At 47.9% G+C, this 14,921-nt stretch overlaps 1 protein-coding gene across 2 annotated transcripts in view; it reads right to left on the bottom strand.

Annotated features, from left to right (window-relative positions):
* The window catches only part of topbp1 (DNA topoisomerase II binding protein 1), an 88,678-nt gene extending 74,082 nt beyond the window's left edge, over positions 1 to 14,596 (bottom strand). Inside the window, exons 1-4 of one of the 2 annotated variants that reach the window (XM_033014770.1) lie at positions 14,438 to 14,596; positions 7,042 to 7,136; positions 6,450 to 6,584; positions 1,136 to 1,279 (exon numbers count right to left, since the gene is read on the bottom strand). In XM_033014770.1, the coding sequence (XP_032870661.1) occupies positions 1,136 to 1,279; positions 6,450 to 6,584; positions 7,042 to 7,122 (360 nt within the window). In that variant the 5' untranslated portion in view covers positions 7,123 to 7,136; positions 14,438 to 14,596. The remainder of the gene's footprint in view (positions 1 to 1,135; positions 1,280 to 6,449; positions 6,585 to 7,041; positions 7,137 to 14,437) is intronic. The other variant, XM_033014778.1, reaches the window with a different exon arrangement.
* Positions 14,597 to 14,921: the final 325 nt, after the last annotated feature.

Here is a 14,921-nt window from a genome sequence, read left to right as displayed (position 1 = left end):
TATTCCGCTTGGGGAGTCTGCATCCTGGTGGCATGAACATTGATTTCTCACAATTCTGTTAACCCTTGCTGTCTCCTCCCCTTCCTACCTCAGCCCTCGGGCTCCTCCTCCTTTTTCCTTTCTTCTCCCCGACTCCCCCCCACCCCCTATCAGTCTGAAGAAGGATTTCACCCCGAAACGTTACCTATTTCCTTCGCTCCATAGATGGTGCTGCACCCGCTGAGTTTCTCCAGCATTTTTGTGTACCTTCCTTCAAACCTCTATGTCTAGTTAGAACAGAGCTGGAGAAGGTGTTTCCACTAGTGGGAGAGAACAAAGGACGATCTAGAATAAATGAACGTTTAGGATGGAGATGAGAAGGAATTTCTTTAGCCAGAGGATGGTGTATCTGTGGAATTCATTGCCACAGACGGCTGTGGAGGCCATCATTTGTGTATTTTTAAAACGGAGACTGACAGGTTCTTGATTAGTAAGGGTTATGGGGAGAAGGCAGGAGAATGGGGTTGAGAGGCAAAGATAGATCAGCCATGATTGAACAGTGGAGTAGACTTGATGGGCCGAGTGCCCAATTCTGGCTCCTGTGACTCAATCAGTAGGGGCACGTAGTAACGCATGGAGCTGCCTCACAGCACCAGAGACCCGGGTTCGATCTATCGCAGTCGCTGCCTCAAAAAGGCTACCAGCATCATCAAGGACCCACACCATCCTGACCACTCACTCATCTCCCCGCTGCCTACAGGTAGAAGGTACAGGAGCTTGAAATCTGCAACATCCAGGTTCAGGAATAGCTACTTCCCCACAGCCATCAGGCTATTAAACTCAACTCAAACAAAACTCTGATCATTAATAGCCCATTGCACTTTATCTGTTTATTCACTGGTCAGCATAGACCCGGTGGGCAGAAGGGCCTGTTTCCACGCTGTATCTCTAATTTAAACTAAAATTGTAAAATTGACCACAGTGTGTAGGATGGTGCTAGTGTACGGAGTGATCACTGGTCGGCACAGACACGATGGGCTGAAGGGCCTTTCCACGCTGTATCTCTAATGTTCAAATCACGATAAATGCCTAATTAAATTGATCATCAAGTCTAAAAAAGGTACAATCATGGTCTTTAAGCCAGAGTAATACTCACTCGGGCTTTCTTCTCAAGGCTGGTGCATGAAACGACCACGTCAGCCATGACCAAGCTGTAGACAGGGTGAACTGCTTCAGGTACATTCCGTTGATGCTGAAGACAAAATATCACCACTTGTGGACCGACAATCCTGCAACCAAGCTGCAGAGCGAAGAGATAAGTTCAATCAGTCATCGAAGCAGAAGGTGGTCATTTGGTCCCTCTCCATCCTAATGCAGAATTCCACCACATTATGGTCACTGTTGCCCATGGGGCCTTGCACAACAAGATCGCTAACTAATCCTTCCTCATTACACAATACCCAGTCTAGGATGGCCTGTCCTCTAGTTGGTTCCTCTACATATTGGTTTAAAAACCCATGCTGTATATATTCTGGGATATCCTCCTCCTCAGCGCAGTTACCAATTTGGTTGGCCCAATCTAAATGTAGATTGAAGTCACCCATGATAACCGGTCTAGATAACCGCTCAAGAATTTCCAGCTTGATGCTATCCCCAACCTCCCTACTACTGTTTGGTGGTCTGTATACAACTCCAACCAGCGTTTTCTGCCCTTGGCTATTTCACAGTTCTACCCATACAGATTCCACAGCATCCAAGCTAATGTCTCTCCTTGCTATTGCATTAATCTCCTCTTTAACCACCTCCTCTTACTTTCGGTCTATCCTTCCTGAATATCAAATCCCCCTGCATGTTTAGCTCCCAGCCTTGGTCACCCTGGAGCCATGTTTCCGTAATTCCCACTATATCATATCCCTTAACTACTAACTGTGCATTCAATTCATCCACCTTATTTCGAATGCTCCTCGCATTAAAGCACAAAGCTTTCAGGTTTGTTTTTCTCATCTCCCTTCTACCTTTTGCTTCTGTCCACCCCTCCTCTGTCTCCTTGCATTGGTTCCCATCCCCCTGCCCTGATAGTTTCAACGTGACCTTTCATACGCTCTCTTTCCGGTTAACTGCACGCACATGCTTGCACGTTGTTGACTCCACCCCCCCCCCCTCCACTGCTTAGTTTAAATCCACCCGTGTAGCACTTCCATACACCAACCACCATGTGTGTGAAAAACTTACAACTCAGATTGCTATAAAATCTTCCCCCCTTCAACTTAAACCTATGTCCTCAGGTTCTCGATTCCATTGTTCTGGGCAAGAGACTCGGTACGTCTACCCGATCTATTCTCCCATGTGGAAACATCTTCTCCACATCCACTCTAACCAGGCCTTTCACTATTTAGTAGGCTTCAATGAGGTACCCCCTCATCCTTCCAAACTCTAGATGTCAAAGGTCAAAACAGTGATTGTTCTACCTGCCACCAACTCCCTCCCCCAACTGCATTCCTTCCTCTAGATTCCCCTTCTATCCTTGTCTCACACCTTTTGTCTTTTCATGGCTAGCCTTTGTCCAACACATTTTGGTATTTAGGGTATCAAACTAACAAATGCAATGCAAATAAATGTTAAATTTTTGCCCTAGGCCCAAAGTTGCAAAATTTTCCTAATTTGACTGCAGTTCAGAGGGGATAAAATAACTCAATCTCGATAACAGCCGTGACATTTCTACTTCAGGAAACAGGGGAGGAGAACAAAGTGTCACAGTGCTTCCATGCTTTAGACTTTAGAGATATAGCGCGGAACCAGGCCCTGTGGCCCACAGAGTCCGCACTGACCCTCCATCACCCCGTACACCTGACCCCCCCCCCCGGAGAAAAGCCATGCGATCACAGGGAGAACCGCACAGACAGCACCCGCAGTCAGGATGGAACCCGGGTCTCTGGCGCTGTGAGGCAGCAACTCTACCACGCCGCCATCGCGCCGCCCCATGTGCTGCATGGATCTATGATTCCAAATAGATATAAGTACACGGATGGATTTAATTCAGTCCCATTTTCATCTGGGCACCATAGGCTGTGTAAAACAGTAACAGTGGGAATTATATTTTGGGTAGACAAAAGTGCTGGAGAAACTCAGCGGGTGCAGCAGCATCTATGGAGCGAAGGAAATAGGCAATGTTTCGGGCCGAAACCCTTCGGTCCATAGATGCTGCTGCACCCGCTGAGTTTCTCCAGAACTTTTGTCTACCTACGATTTTCCAGCATCTGCAGATCCTTCTTAAAAATGGAATTATATTTTGGTTTGTAGAACAGTACAAGACAAGAACAGTCGCTTTGGATCTATGACAGAAATATTTCAAATGTCATTAGAAACGGGAATAGTACCGGAGGATTGGCGTACTGCGCATGTTGTTCCATTGTTTAAAAAGGGTTCTAAGAGTAAACCTAGCAATTATAGGCCTGTTAGTTTGACTTCAGTGGTGGGCAAATTAATGGAAAAGATACTTAGAGATAATATATATAAGCATCTGGATAAACAGGGTCTGATTAGGAACAGTCAGCATGGATTTGTGCCTGGAAGGTCATGTTTGACTAATCTTCTTGAATTTTTTGAAGAGGTTACTAGGGAAATTGACGAGGGTAAAACAATGGATGTTGTCTATATGGACTTTAGTAAGGCCTTTGACAAGGTTCCTCATGGAAGGTTGGTTAAGAAGGTTCAACTGTTGGGTATAAATGCAGGAGTAGCAAGATGGATTCAACAGTGGCTGAATGGGAGAAGCCAGAGGGTAATGGTGGATGGTTGTTTGTCGGGTTGGAGGCAGGTGACTAGTGGGGTGCCTCAGGGATCGGTGTTGGGTCCTTTGTTGTTTGTCATGTACATCAATGATCTGGATGAAGGGGTGGTAAATTGGATTAGTAAGTATGCAGATGATAGGGGGTGTTGTGGATAATGAAGAGGATTTCCAAAGTCTACAGAGTGATTTAGGCCATTTGGAAGAATGGGCTGAAAGATGGCAGATGGAGTTTAATGCTGATAAATGTGAGGTGCTACACCTTGGCAGGACAAATCAAAATAGGACGTACATGGTAAATGGTAGGGAATTGAAGAATACAGTTGAACAGAGGGATCTGGGAATAACCGTGCATAGTTCCTTGAAGGTGGAATCTCATATAGATAGGGTGGTAAAGAAAGCTTTTGGTATGCTAGCCTTTATAAATCAGAGCATTGAGTATAGAAGCTGGGATGTAATGTTAAAATTGTACAAGGCATTGGTGAGACCAAATCTGGAGTATGGTGTACAATTTTGGTCGCCCAATTATAGGAAGGATGTCAACAAAATAGAGAGAGTACAGAGGAGATTTACTAGAATGTTGCCTGGGTTTCAACAACTAAGGACGTCCCAAATAAACATCTGGTGTCAGACCCCACCCTACCGGTCCCTGGCACCAATCTCCCAAGGACGCAGTGGACGACGCTGAATAGATTCAGGACTGGACATGGCCCCTGCTTGGCCAGCCTTCACTAATGGGGCAGCAGTCCAACCCCATGGTGTGCTTGTGGAGAGCAGCAAACAATGCAACACATCATTGAAGCATGCCCTCAACAAAGACTCAAAGGAGGACTTGTCACCCTTCATACAGCAGATCAAGAGGCAACTGCTTGGCTAAAGGACTTTGCATTCGCTAAATAAATAACAACTAAGTTACAGAGAAAGGTTGAATAAGTTAGGTCTTTATTCTCTGGAGCGCAGAAGGTTAAGGGGGGACATGATAGAGGTCTTTAAAATGATGAGAGGGATAGACAGAGTTGATGTGGATCAGCTTTTCCCTTTGAGAAAAGGGAAGATTCAAACAAGAGGACATGACTTCAGAATTAAGGGACAGAAGTTTAGGGGTAACATGAGGGGGAACTTCTTTACTCAGAGAGTGGTAGCGGTGTGGAATGAGCTTCCAGTGGAAGTGGTGGAGGCAGGTTCGTTGGTATCATTTAAAAATAAATTGGATAGGCATATGGATGAGAAGGGAATGGAGGGTTATGGTATGAGTGCAGGCAGGTGGGACTAAGGGAAAAAAGTTGTTCGGCACTGACTTGTAGGGCCGAGATGGCCTGTTTCCGTGCTGTAATTGTTATATGGTTATATGGATCACAATGTCCGTGCCGAACATGACGCAAAGACCATCACTTACCATATTTCCCGGCAATGAAGACGCACCGCCATTTTAAGTTGCTACATTTTGAAAAAAAGGCTGGCGGGACAGGATAAAGGGTTTGGTTTAGTCAGTAGAAAGGAAGATTTGAAACTCCTTCAAGGAGGCAATGTGGAACGGGGAGCCTCCACCTTCACTTGTCCAACAGTGCGCTGTGCGGTTCAGGTCTGAGGGACGGGGACTTCCTGGCTCAGGGAGATCATATAACGGGGAGGGAGAGAGGGAGAGAGGGAGCCTGGGATGGAGCAGCCAGCCTTCTGCCCGGTAGTCACCTGCCAACCACCACCTCCACCAGTTGCCCCGGTGCCGGAGGACAATGGCTGGCTGGCTGGCGGGTGGGCCGGCAGAAGGTGCTGAGGTGGCGGCCAGTTCCTCTGTCCGGACCCGGTGGCCGCTCGCTGCCACCCGAGCTACTGAACGAGTTGCTGTCATGATCCCCTGACCTCCTCCTTCTCAACGTCCCTGCCTTCCCCGCAACTTTACCCCCGACAGCCCAGCCAAATTTGCTGCTTTGTGCAGCCCAGGCCGTGCTGACCCGGGCCAGACTCCCCGCAAGCTGTGACAGGAAAACCACCCCCCAAACCCCACCCCCCCCCCCCCCCCAGCAGCGCTGTCCTTTTACAGCCGCTTCCCACTTTACACAGTACCAGGGTCAAAGGTGTGGAAGGTGTGGCCACACTCCCCCACACCACCCTCTCCTCCTCCCACCACCCCCCCCCCCCCTCACAACACCCCCTCCCCTCACCACCACCCTCTCCCCTCACCCACACCACCACCCTCCTCCCTCGTCCATACCATGGTGGAATATTGGATTGGGGAATGGGTTGCATTGGGGGACCAGGCTTCCCGTGTGACTGGGACCCAATGGGTCCCACTTAGTCTAGTATCCCTCCAGACCTGCCCCATCCATGTACCTGTCCACCTGTTTCATAATTGTTGGGATAGTCCCCGACTCAACTACCTCCTCTGGCAGCTTGTTCCATACACCCACCATCCTTTGTGTGAAAAAGTTACCCCTCAGATTCCTATTAAATCTTCTCCCCTTCACCTTGAACCTATGTCCTCTGGTCCTCGATTCCCTTACTCTGGGCAAGAGACTCTGTGCGTCTACCCGATCTATTCCTCTTATAACTTCTTGACTCTTATACACAATACCCTGACCAATGAAGGCAAACAAACTATGTGTTTGATTGTTTGATGCACTTGTCGCAAGTGACATAAAAATAAAATCCCCATTCGGCAAGATTAAAATATAAAAATACGCACCTTTTTTAGATGGTCATAAGCTGCTCCCTCAAATGGGTCACATACATAAAGCGAATTGTCTTTTATTTTTAAACTAAAAGTTTCATCTTCGTTGACAATCTGCAGAAATTCCTCTGATTGAAATTCTTTAATGGCCTGTAAAACAGGAAAATAATATTGAAGACACAAGGAACTGTACGTGCTAGTTTACAAAAACACAAAATGCTGGAATAACTCAGCGGTGGGCCTGTCTATACAATGGTCCCCACCTGCAACGTCACCTATCCATGTTCTCCACAGATGCTGCCTGACCCGCTGAGTTACTCCAGCACTCTGTGAAACGTCACCTATCCATGTTCTCCACAGGTGCTGCCTGACCCACTGAGTTACTCCAACACTCTGTGAAACGTCACCTATCCATGTTCTCCACAGATGCTGCCTGACCCGCTGAGTTACTCCAGCACTGTGTGAAACGTCACCTATCCATGTTCTCCACAGATGCTGCCTGACCCGCTGAGTTACTCCAACACTGTGTATTTTGTTTAAATAATACAGTGGATTGTCTGTATTTAATGAAATTAAAACTGAAGAGTCTTTGAAGTGTTTAACCAACCTGAAAAGCTTTTGTGAAATATTCAGAATCTTTCTCCTTCGTTTTTATGAATTTCACCAGGAAAGACTCTTGGCTTGCCATTTTCACAATCTATACTGGGAGACAAAAATAACATCATAGCTTTATGGTGAGAGGGGCAAAGTTTAAACGAGATGTGTAGGGCAGGGTTGGTGGTGGAGACAGATACGATAATGGTATTGAAGAGGCTTTTAGACGGACATGTAGATACGGATGCAGGGAATGGAGGAATATGGATTGTGTGGCACAGGAGATTAGTTTATCTTGGCATCACGTTCATTGTGGGCTGAAGGGCCTGTTCCTATGCTGTATTGTTCTATGTTCTATAAGCTCAGTTCTAGTCACCCCCCTGCGCAGGAAGGATGTGGAGGCGTTGGTAAGGATGCAGTGGTGGTTTACCAGAATGACGTGTGAAATAGGGGGGGTATTAGCTAAGGGGAGAGCTTGTGCAGGTTTGTTTTGTTTTCTTGGAACGTCAGAGGCTGAGGGGAGACCTGTATCAAGAAGTCAAGAGAGTGTATTGTCGTGTGTCCCAGATAATTTTTGCATTGCTGCAGCACAACAGGATATTAATAGAAACATAGAAAATAGATGCAGGATGAGGCCATTCGGTCCTTCGAGCCAGCACCACCATTCATTGTGATCATGGTTGATCGTCCCCAATCAATAACCCGTGCCTGCCTTCTCCCCATATCCCTTGACTCCTCTAGTCCCTAGAGCTCTATCTAACTCTCTCTTAAATCCATCCAGTGACTTGGCCTCCACTGCCCTCTGTGGCAGGGAATTCCACAAATTCACAACTCTGGGTGAAAAAGTTTTTCTCACCTCAGTCTTAAATGACCTCCCCTTTATTCTAAGACTGTGGTCCCTGGTTCTGGACTTGGGAACATTTTTCCTGAATCCAGTCCTTTTAAAATTTTATATGTTTCTATAAGATCTTCCCTCATCCTTCTAAACTCCAGTGAATACAATATTGTAGTCACAAATACAGATCAGGTGTCAATAAACAGATAACGTGCAATAGGCTGTTATAGTTCAGAGTTTGTTTGAAGTTGTGTTTAATAGTCTGTTAGAAGTAATAACCTGTTAGAGGGAGAGAGGACAGACCTTTATACTAAGGGTAAAAACGCTAAATACTAGAGAATTTCACTTCAAAGTGAGAGGGGCAAAGTTTAAAGGAGATGAGTGGGTTAAGTTTTTTTTTACAGAGGGTAGTCTTCTTCTTCTTCTTCTTGCGTATGGCGTGCACAGCCTAAAATTGTAAGACAACTTGTTCTGTTTGATCTTCTGTTTCTGCACGCCAGGTTGATTGCATTCGTCGAAACAGGGTGAACCACGTGAAGGTTGCAATTTCCTCACCCCACAGAGGGTGGTGGGTGCCTGGAACATGCTGCCAGAGGTGGTGGTGGAGGCAGATACGATAGTGGTGTTGAAGAGGCTTTTGGATAGGCAGAAGGAATGGGTGGCGTTTGGGGTCGAGAGTAAACTCCGACGTCAAAGGTTAGATCATCCTAACGAGAGGGCCGTCTGTAGTGGCGACTACAGAGGGTCTATGGCCCCGACCACGGGTGAACAAGGGAGGAGGACTGGCTGAACTTTGTTGCCTTCCTCTACAGTGAAGAATGCTGTGGTGGATGTTTGTGTTACATTTTATTGTGTATTGTGTGTTCTCCTTTTTAGAAACATAGGAAATAGGTGCAGGAGTAGGCCATTCGGCCCTTCGAGCCTGCACCGCCATTCAATATGATCATGGCTGATTTCAAGTGTATCGCTGCTGGCAAATTCATTTCACTGCGTGTAATGTGCATGTGACGAATAAAATTGACTTTGACTTTCGATTTAAACCAGCATCTGCAGTTCTTTCCTACACACTTTTAGATGGACACATGAATATGCAGGGAACAACGGAGGGATATGGCTCACGTGCAGGCTTGTAATTGCCCTGTCCCACGGTTCGAGTTCATTCCAAGAGCTCTCCCGAGTTTAAAAAAAATCAAACTCGTGGTAAGCAGGGAGAATGAACATAGCAGGCACGTCGAGCGCGGGGACGTCTCTTAGTGGCTCGTAACGCTAAAGGCAGGTACTCGGGAAGATTCGCTAACGGCAGGTAAGCACGGGAAGACTCGTGAAGATTTTTCAACATGATGAAAAATGTCCACGAGAGCCCCGAGTACCGACGAGTGGGCCATTACCGTAAATCTTCGAGTTCGAATCAGGGCAAACTCGGGAGAAGTCTTGGAATGAACTCGTACCGTGGGACAGGGGTTTAAAGCAAGAGTTTGAGTTGGGAATGCAGGTTTTTCTAATATGGATGAGCCATGATCCTAATGAGAATCAAAGTGCAATTGAGTGGCTGAGCAGACTGCACCAGATTGTAGAGTAGAAATCTGTACAGTACCGATCTCATTCCCATCTGGACACGAGAAATAATGATGACAATGAGCTGAATTACTCACCAATCTAACAATAAGGGGACAAGTTAGTAGAAAGTCACATTACTTCATTAGACCTGCAATGGTGTGACCCGAACACACATGAAAATACAACACATATTTATTAAATCACTTACAGCATAGGATCTGCAGTATGTTACAGCTCCGAGCTGCTACATTACTGACTGGCGTAATGTAAATAGACAATAGACAATAGGTGCAGGAGTAGGCCATTCGGCCCTTCGAGCCAGCACCGCCATTCAATGTGATCATGGCTGATCATCCCAAATCAGTACCCCGTTCCTGCCTTCTCCCCATATTCCGACTGCTATTTTTAAGAGCCCTATCTAGCTCTCTCTTGAAAGCATCCAGAGAACCTGCCTCCACCGCCCTCTGAGGCAGAGAATTCAAACTCTTGATAATATGAAGCACGTACTAGGTGGAGCTACTACTGACAAACACTAGGATTGGCTAGCATGCGATAGCCAATCTACATATCTTCTTGTAGAAATAAGAAACACCGGCGGCTAAGCAATATAAACGGAATATTAAGAACACACTAGCAAAGTTATACAAAATCGCCATATCTAACGGGTGGATTACAAACCCGTCCGGCCCTCGTGCGGTAGGAGACCACCTCAGCCAATCTACAAGACCTTCTCCATCTCTATACCGGAGAAACTCTTCCTCCTTCCACTCATTTCTTTGCAACTGTCCTATTTATGTCCACTGTGTAATTATCCAATTCCCTTTTGAAGCAACAATGGAATCTGTCTCTAACACATCTACAGGCCGAGCGTTCGATTCCACATGCACTGGCAAGGAAGGTTTTTCTCATGTCACCGTTAATTCTCTTCCTCTTTATCTGTGACGTCGAGAAGGGTCTCGACTTGAAACATCGCCTATCCATGTTCTCCATAGATGCTGCCTGACCCGCTGAGTTACTCCAGCACTCTGTGAAGCGCCAGCTATCCATGTTCTCCAGAGATGCTGCCTGACCCGCTGAGTTACTCCAGCACTCTGTGAAGCGTCAGCTATCCATGTTCTCCACAGATGCTGCCTGACCCGCTGAGTTACTCCAGTGCTAGGTGTCCTCTTTTATTAACCATCAGGGTTGCCCCAACGTCCATGCCCCATCTACGCTACTCCCACCTGCCCGTGTTTGTGCCATATCCCTCTAAACCTTTCATCCATGTACTTGTCAAAAAGCCTTTTAAATGTTATAGTTTCTATCTCACCTACCTTCTCTGGCAGCTTATTCCACACACCCATCACCCTCTGCGAAAAGGTTACCTCTTGGGTTCCACTGACTCCATTTATACCTCACGCTGCCTTGGCAAGTCCAGCCGCTTAATCAAGGACGAGTCGCTCCCCTGGCCACTCCCTCTTCTCCCATCGGGCAAAATGTATAGAAGTGTGAAAACGCACACCTCCAGATTCACGGACAGTTTCTTCTCAGCTTTTATCAGGCAACTGAACCATCCCATCACCAACTACGGCACCCGAACCGAACGCAGCCCATAACCCAAAATCATCCGGCCCGCAGGCGTGTTTTTTTTTCCATATTTATCCGGCCCGCCAACTTCCTTCACCTCCGGTACCTGCTGGCCCACGGCGCCCATGCGCATTGACACAAGGAGGCCTGTGCTGGCAACCATAATGGCGGAGCGCCGAGCAGCGGTTGTGCCGCATGCTGCACAAAGCCGCCAGCACGGCCGCGCACCTTCTGCGTCTGGGCTTCACTGTCGGGAACGGAGGTAGACAAAAAAGTTGGGAGAAACTCAGCGGGCGAAACAGCATCTATGGAGCGAAGGAATAGGCGAAGTTTCGGGTCAAGACACTTCTTCAGAAGCGGTTGACGCTGCTCTGAGACCAATCTGAAGAAGGGTGTCGACTTGAAACGTCACCTATTCCTTCGCTCCATAGATGCTGCCTCACCCGCTGAGTTTCTCCAGCCTTTTTGTCTACCTTTGCTTTTTCCAGCATCTGCAGTTCTTTCTTAAACACACTGTCGGGATCGGGGTTGTCAATAGGCCAGGGACGAGTGTGAATATTTGAGCCTCGGCCTTCAGGACACAGCCAAGGCAATGGTCCATAGGTACGCCATGTTGGTGAGCACCCGTCACTAGGGGCCAGTGCTCCGGGTGGCGTCCTCGAAGGGGCTGGATGTACGTGAACAAGTGATTTGATGCCTGCCATCCGGGGCGGGATGGGGGCAGGATTCACGTGTACACGTGATAGATGTGGCCCGCAATCCGCTCAGAGACGTGCGTCCCGGCCCCGATGCAGAACAAGGTTGCCCACCCCTGAACAAGAGAGCAGTCCTGAGCTACTATCTACCACATTGGAGACCTTTGGACTATCTTTAACCAGACCTTACTGGACTTTATCTTGCACTGAATGCTATTCACATTTTTACCTTTATTTGTACACTATTGATGGCTCAAATGTAATCATGCATAGTCTTTTCAGCTGACTGGATGGCACGCAACAAAGCTTTTCACTGTACCTCGGTAACATAAACTAAACTCAAACTATTAAATCTTTCCCCTCTCACCTTAACCCTGTGACCTCTGGTTCTTGATTCACCTACCTTGGGTAAAAGACTGTTTATCTACCATATCTATTCTCCTCTTGATCTTATACACCTCTAATCCTTCTACGCTCCAAGGCATACAGTCCAAGCCTGCCCAAACTCTCACTATAGCTCAGGCCCTCATGTCGTGGCAACATCCTCGTATATCATCTATCTCTTTAGAACCTAACAACATCTTTCCAATAGCAGGGTGACCAAAACTGAACACTATACTCCAACTGTGGCCTCATCAGCTCCTTGTATGGCTGTCACATAAGATCCCATCTCAACTCTGTGACTGATGATGGCCAATGTGCTGAAAACTTTCTTGACCACCTTATCTACATGTGACACCACATCCAAGGAACAACATACCTGCAACTCCTAGATTCCTCTGCTCCACAACACTCCCTTGGACCCTGCTATTCACCGTGAAGGTCCTGCCCTTGTTAAGACTTCCCAAAATGCAACACCTCTCAATTACCAGCATTAAACTCCATTAGCCATTCCTCTGCCCACAGGCCCAACTAATCATGATCCTACTGTAACCTTTTAGGAGGAAGACAAAAATGTTGGAGAAACTCAGCAGGTGAGACATCATCTATGGAGCGAAGGAAATAGGCGACGTTTCAGGTCTCTACCCGAAACGTCGCCCAGTTCCTTCTCTCCATAGATGCTCCCTCACCTGATGAGTTTCTCCAGCATTTTTTGTCCACCTTAGATTGTCCAGCATCTGCAGTTCCTTCTCAAACTCCTGTAACCTTTGATAACCATCTTCGCAATCTATAATACCATCCACTTTAGTGTCATCTGCAAACTTATAAATCCTGTCTTGTATGTCCTCATCCGAATTGTTACTATAAACCACAATCAGAAATGGCCCACCACCAATCCATGAGACATATCATTGTGCCTCAATTATTTTGTCTCACTTCTCCTGCTAGATCCTAGGAGCCAGTCCCAGGGACTTACCCATCCACTTCCCAATCAGTGAACCTGCTGACCTGAAACATCATCGGTCCATTCCCTCCATAGATGCTGAGTTCCCCTAGCACTTTCTTTTTGCACAAGATTCCATCATCTGGTATTTTTTGTGTCTACGTTCTAATTTGAGGAAGGACAATCTGGCTATCGAGGGAGTGCAGCGTAGGTTTACAAGGTTAATTCCCGGGATGGCGGGACTGTCATATGTTGAGAATGGAGCGGCTGGGCTTGTACACTCTGGAGTTTCGAAGGATGAGAGGATATCTTATGAAAAACATATAAGATTGTTAAGGGTTTGGACACGCTAGAGGCAGGAAACATGTCCCCGATGTTGGGGGAGTCCAGAACCAGGGGCCACAGTTTAAGAATAAGGAGTAAGCCATTTACTTTCGAGTGCACTTTCGAGTTCATTTCAAAATTCTTTTATATGTTTTTAAATCGTTGAATGGGCTCGCCCCGCCTTACCTCTCTGAGCTGCTCCACCTATATGCTCCTGCCCGGTGCCTCAGGTCAGCTGATCAGCTGCTCCTTGAGGTACCAAGGTCTAAGCGGAAGCTCAGAGGGGATAGAGCCTTTTCTGTTGCTGCTCCGGCACTCTGGAACACCTTGCCGCTGCACATCAGACAGGCCCCCTCACTGTCCATCTTCAAATCCTCCCTAAAAACACATTTTTATTCTTTGGCTTTCGACACTGGCTGAGGCATTGCTCCTGTTTTTAGTGCTTTTAATGTCTTTTAATTTTTAGTGTGTTTTTTATAGTCCTTCGTTTTACGGTTTTTAATGGTTTTTAATTGTTTGTAATAGCTTTTTGTTCATGAGTTCTCATGTACAGCACTTTGTGGCAACTGCAGTTGTTTAAAGTGCTTGATAAATAAAGTTATATTATTATTATTATTATTATTATTTAGAACGGAGACGAGGAAACACTTTTTTCACAGAGTGGTGAGTCTGTGGAATTCTCTGCCTCAGAGGGCGGTGGAGGCCGGTTCTCTGGATACTTTCAAGAGAGAGCCTAGATAGGGCTCTTAAAGAGTCAGGGGATATGGGGAGAAGGCAGGAACGGGGTACTGATTGGGGATGATCAGCCATGATCACATTGAATGGCGGTGCTGGCTCGAAGGGCCGAATGGCCTCCTCCTGTACCTATTGTTTATGTTTCCCTCACGTCCCGCTGTTAGCCCCCACCCCCCCCCCCCCTCCCCTCCCTCCCCTCCTCTGTCTCTCCTCCTCCCGGCCGGACCTCCTTCAGCCCCAACCCCAGGGCCCGGCCTCCCCCCACCCCCGCTCCCTCTCCCTCTCCCACTCCTTCACCCCGCTGGTGCCGCCGCTCCCTCAACCTCAGCCCCCTACCTCAACCCCCGGTGCCGTCTCTCACTCACTTACCCACCCGCAGGCCCGCCGGCCGCCGCCTGTCTGTCCCAAAGTTCCTACAGCGGTTGGATCATTGCTTTGGTCCGTCTGCCCGTCCGTGGATTCCCGCCACCGCCAGAACCAGGACCCCGTTGCCTGAGAGACGGCGGCTGCCCGCGCCGCTGCCTGAGTAGAGTTGCAGCGCGGCGCCTCGAGAGGGAGGGGCCATGGGGAGAGGGGCGGGGCCACGGGAGTGGGTGTGGCCATGAGGAGAGGGGGAGGGGTCATGGGGATAGGGGGGCAAGGGGGGAGGGGCCATGAGATAGAGGGTGAGGGGAGGGGCCATAGGGGAGGGCGGGCCAATAGGAGAGGGGGAGGGGCCATATGGAGAGGGGGAGTGGCCCATAGGGAAGGAGAGGGGCTATGATGAGAGGGGAGGGTGGGCATAGGGAGAGGGACTATGATGAGAGCGGGGATGGTTGTGGGGATAGGTGGGAGGGCGCCATGGGGAGAGTGGGGGT

Source organism: Amblyraja radiata, chromosome 2 (genome assembly GCF_010909765.2).
Source record: "Amblyraja radiata isolate CabotCenter1 chromosome 2, sAmbRad1.1.pri, whole genome shotgun sequence".
In the NCBI taxonomy this organism is placed as follows: domain Eukaryota; kingdom Metazoa; phylum Chordata; class Chondrichthyes; order Rajiformes; family Rajidae; genus Amblyraja; species Amblyraja radiata.
The sequence above is the reverse complement of the archived record's forward strand: the minus strand, read 5'-3'. Positions and strand labels throughout refer to the sequence as shown.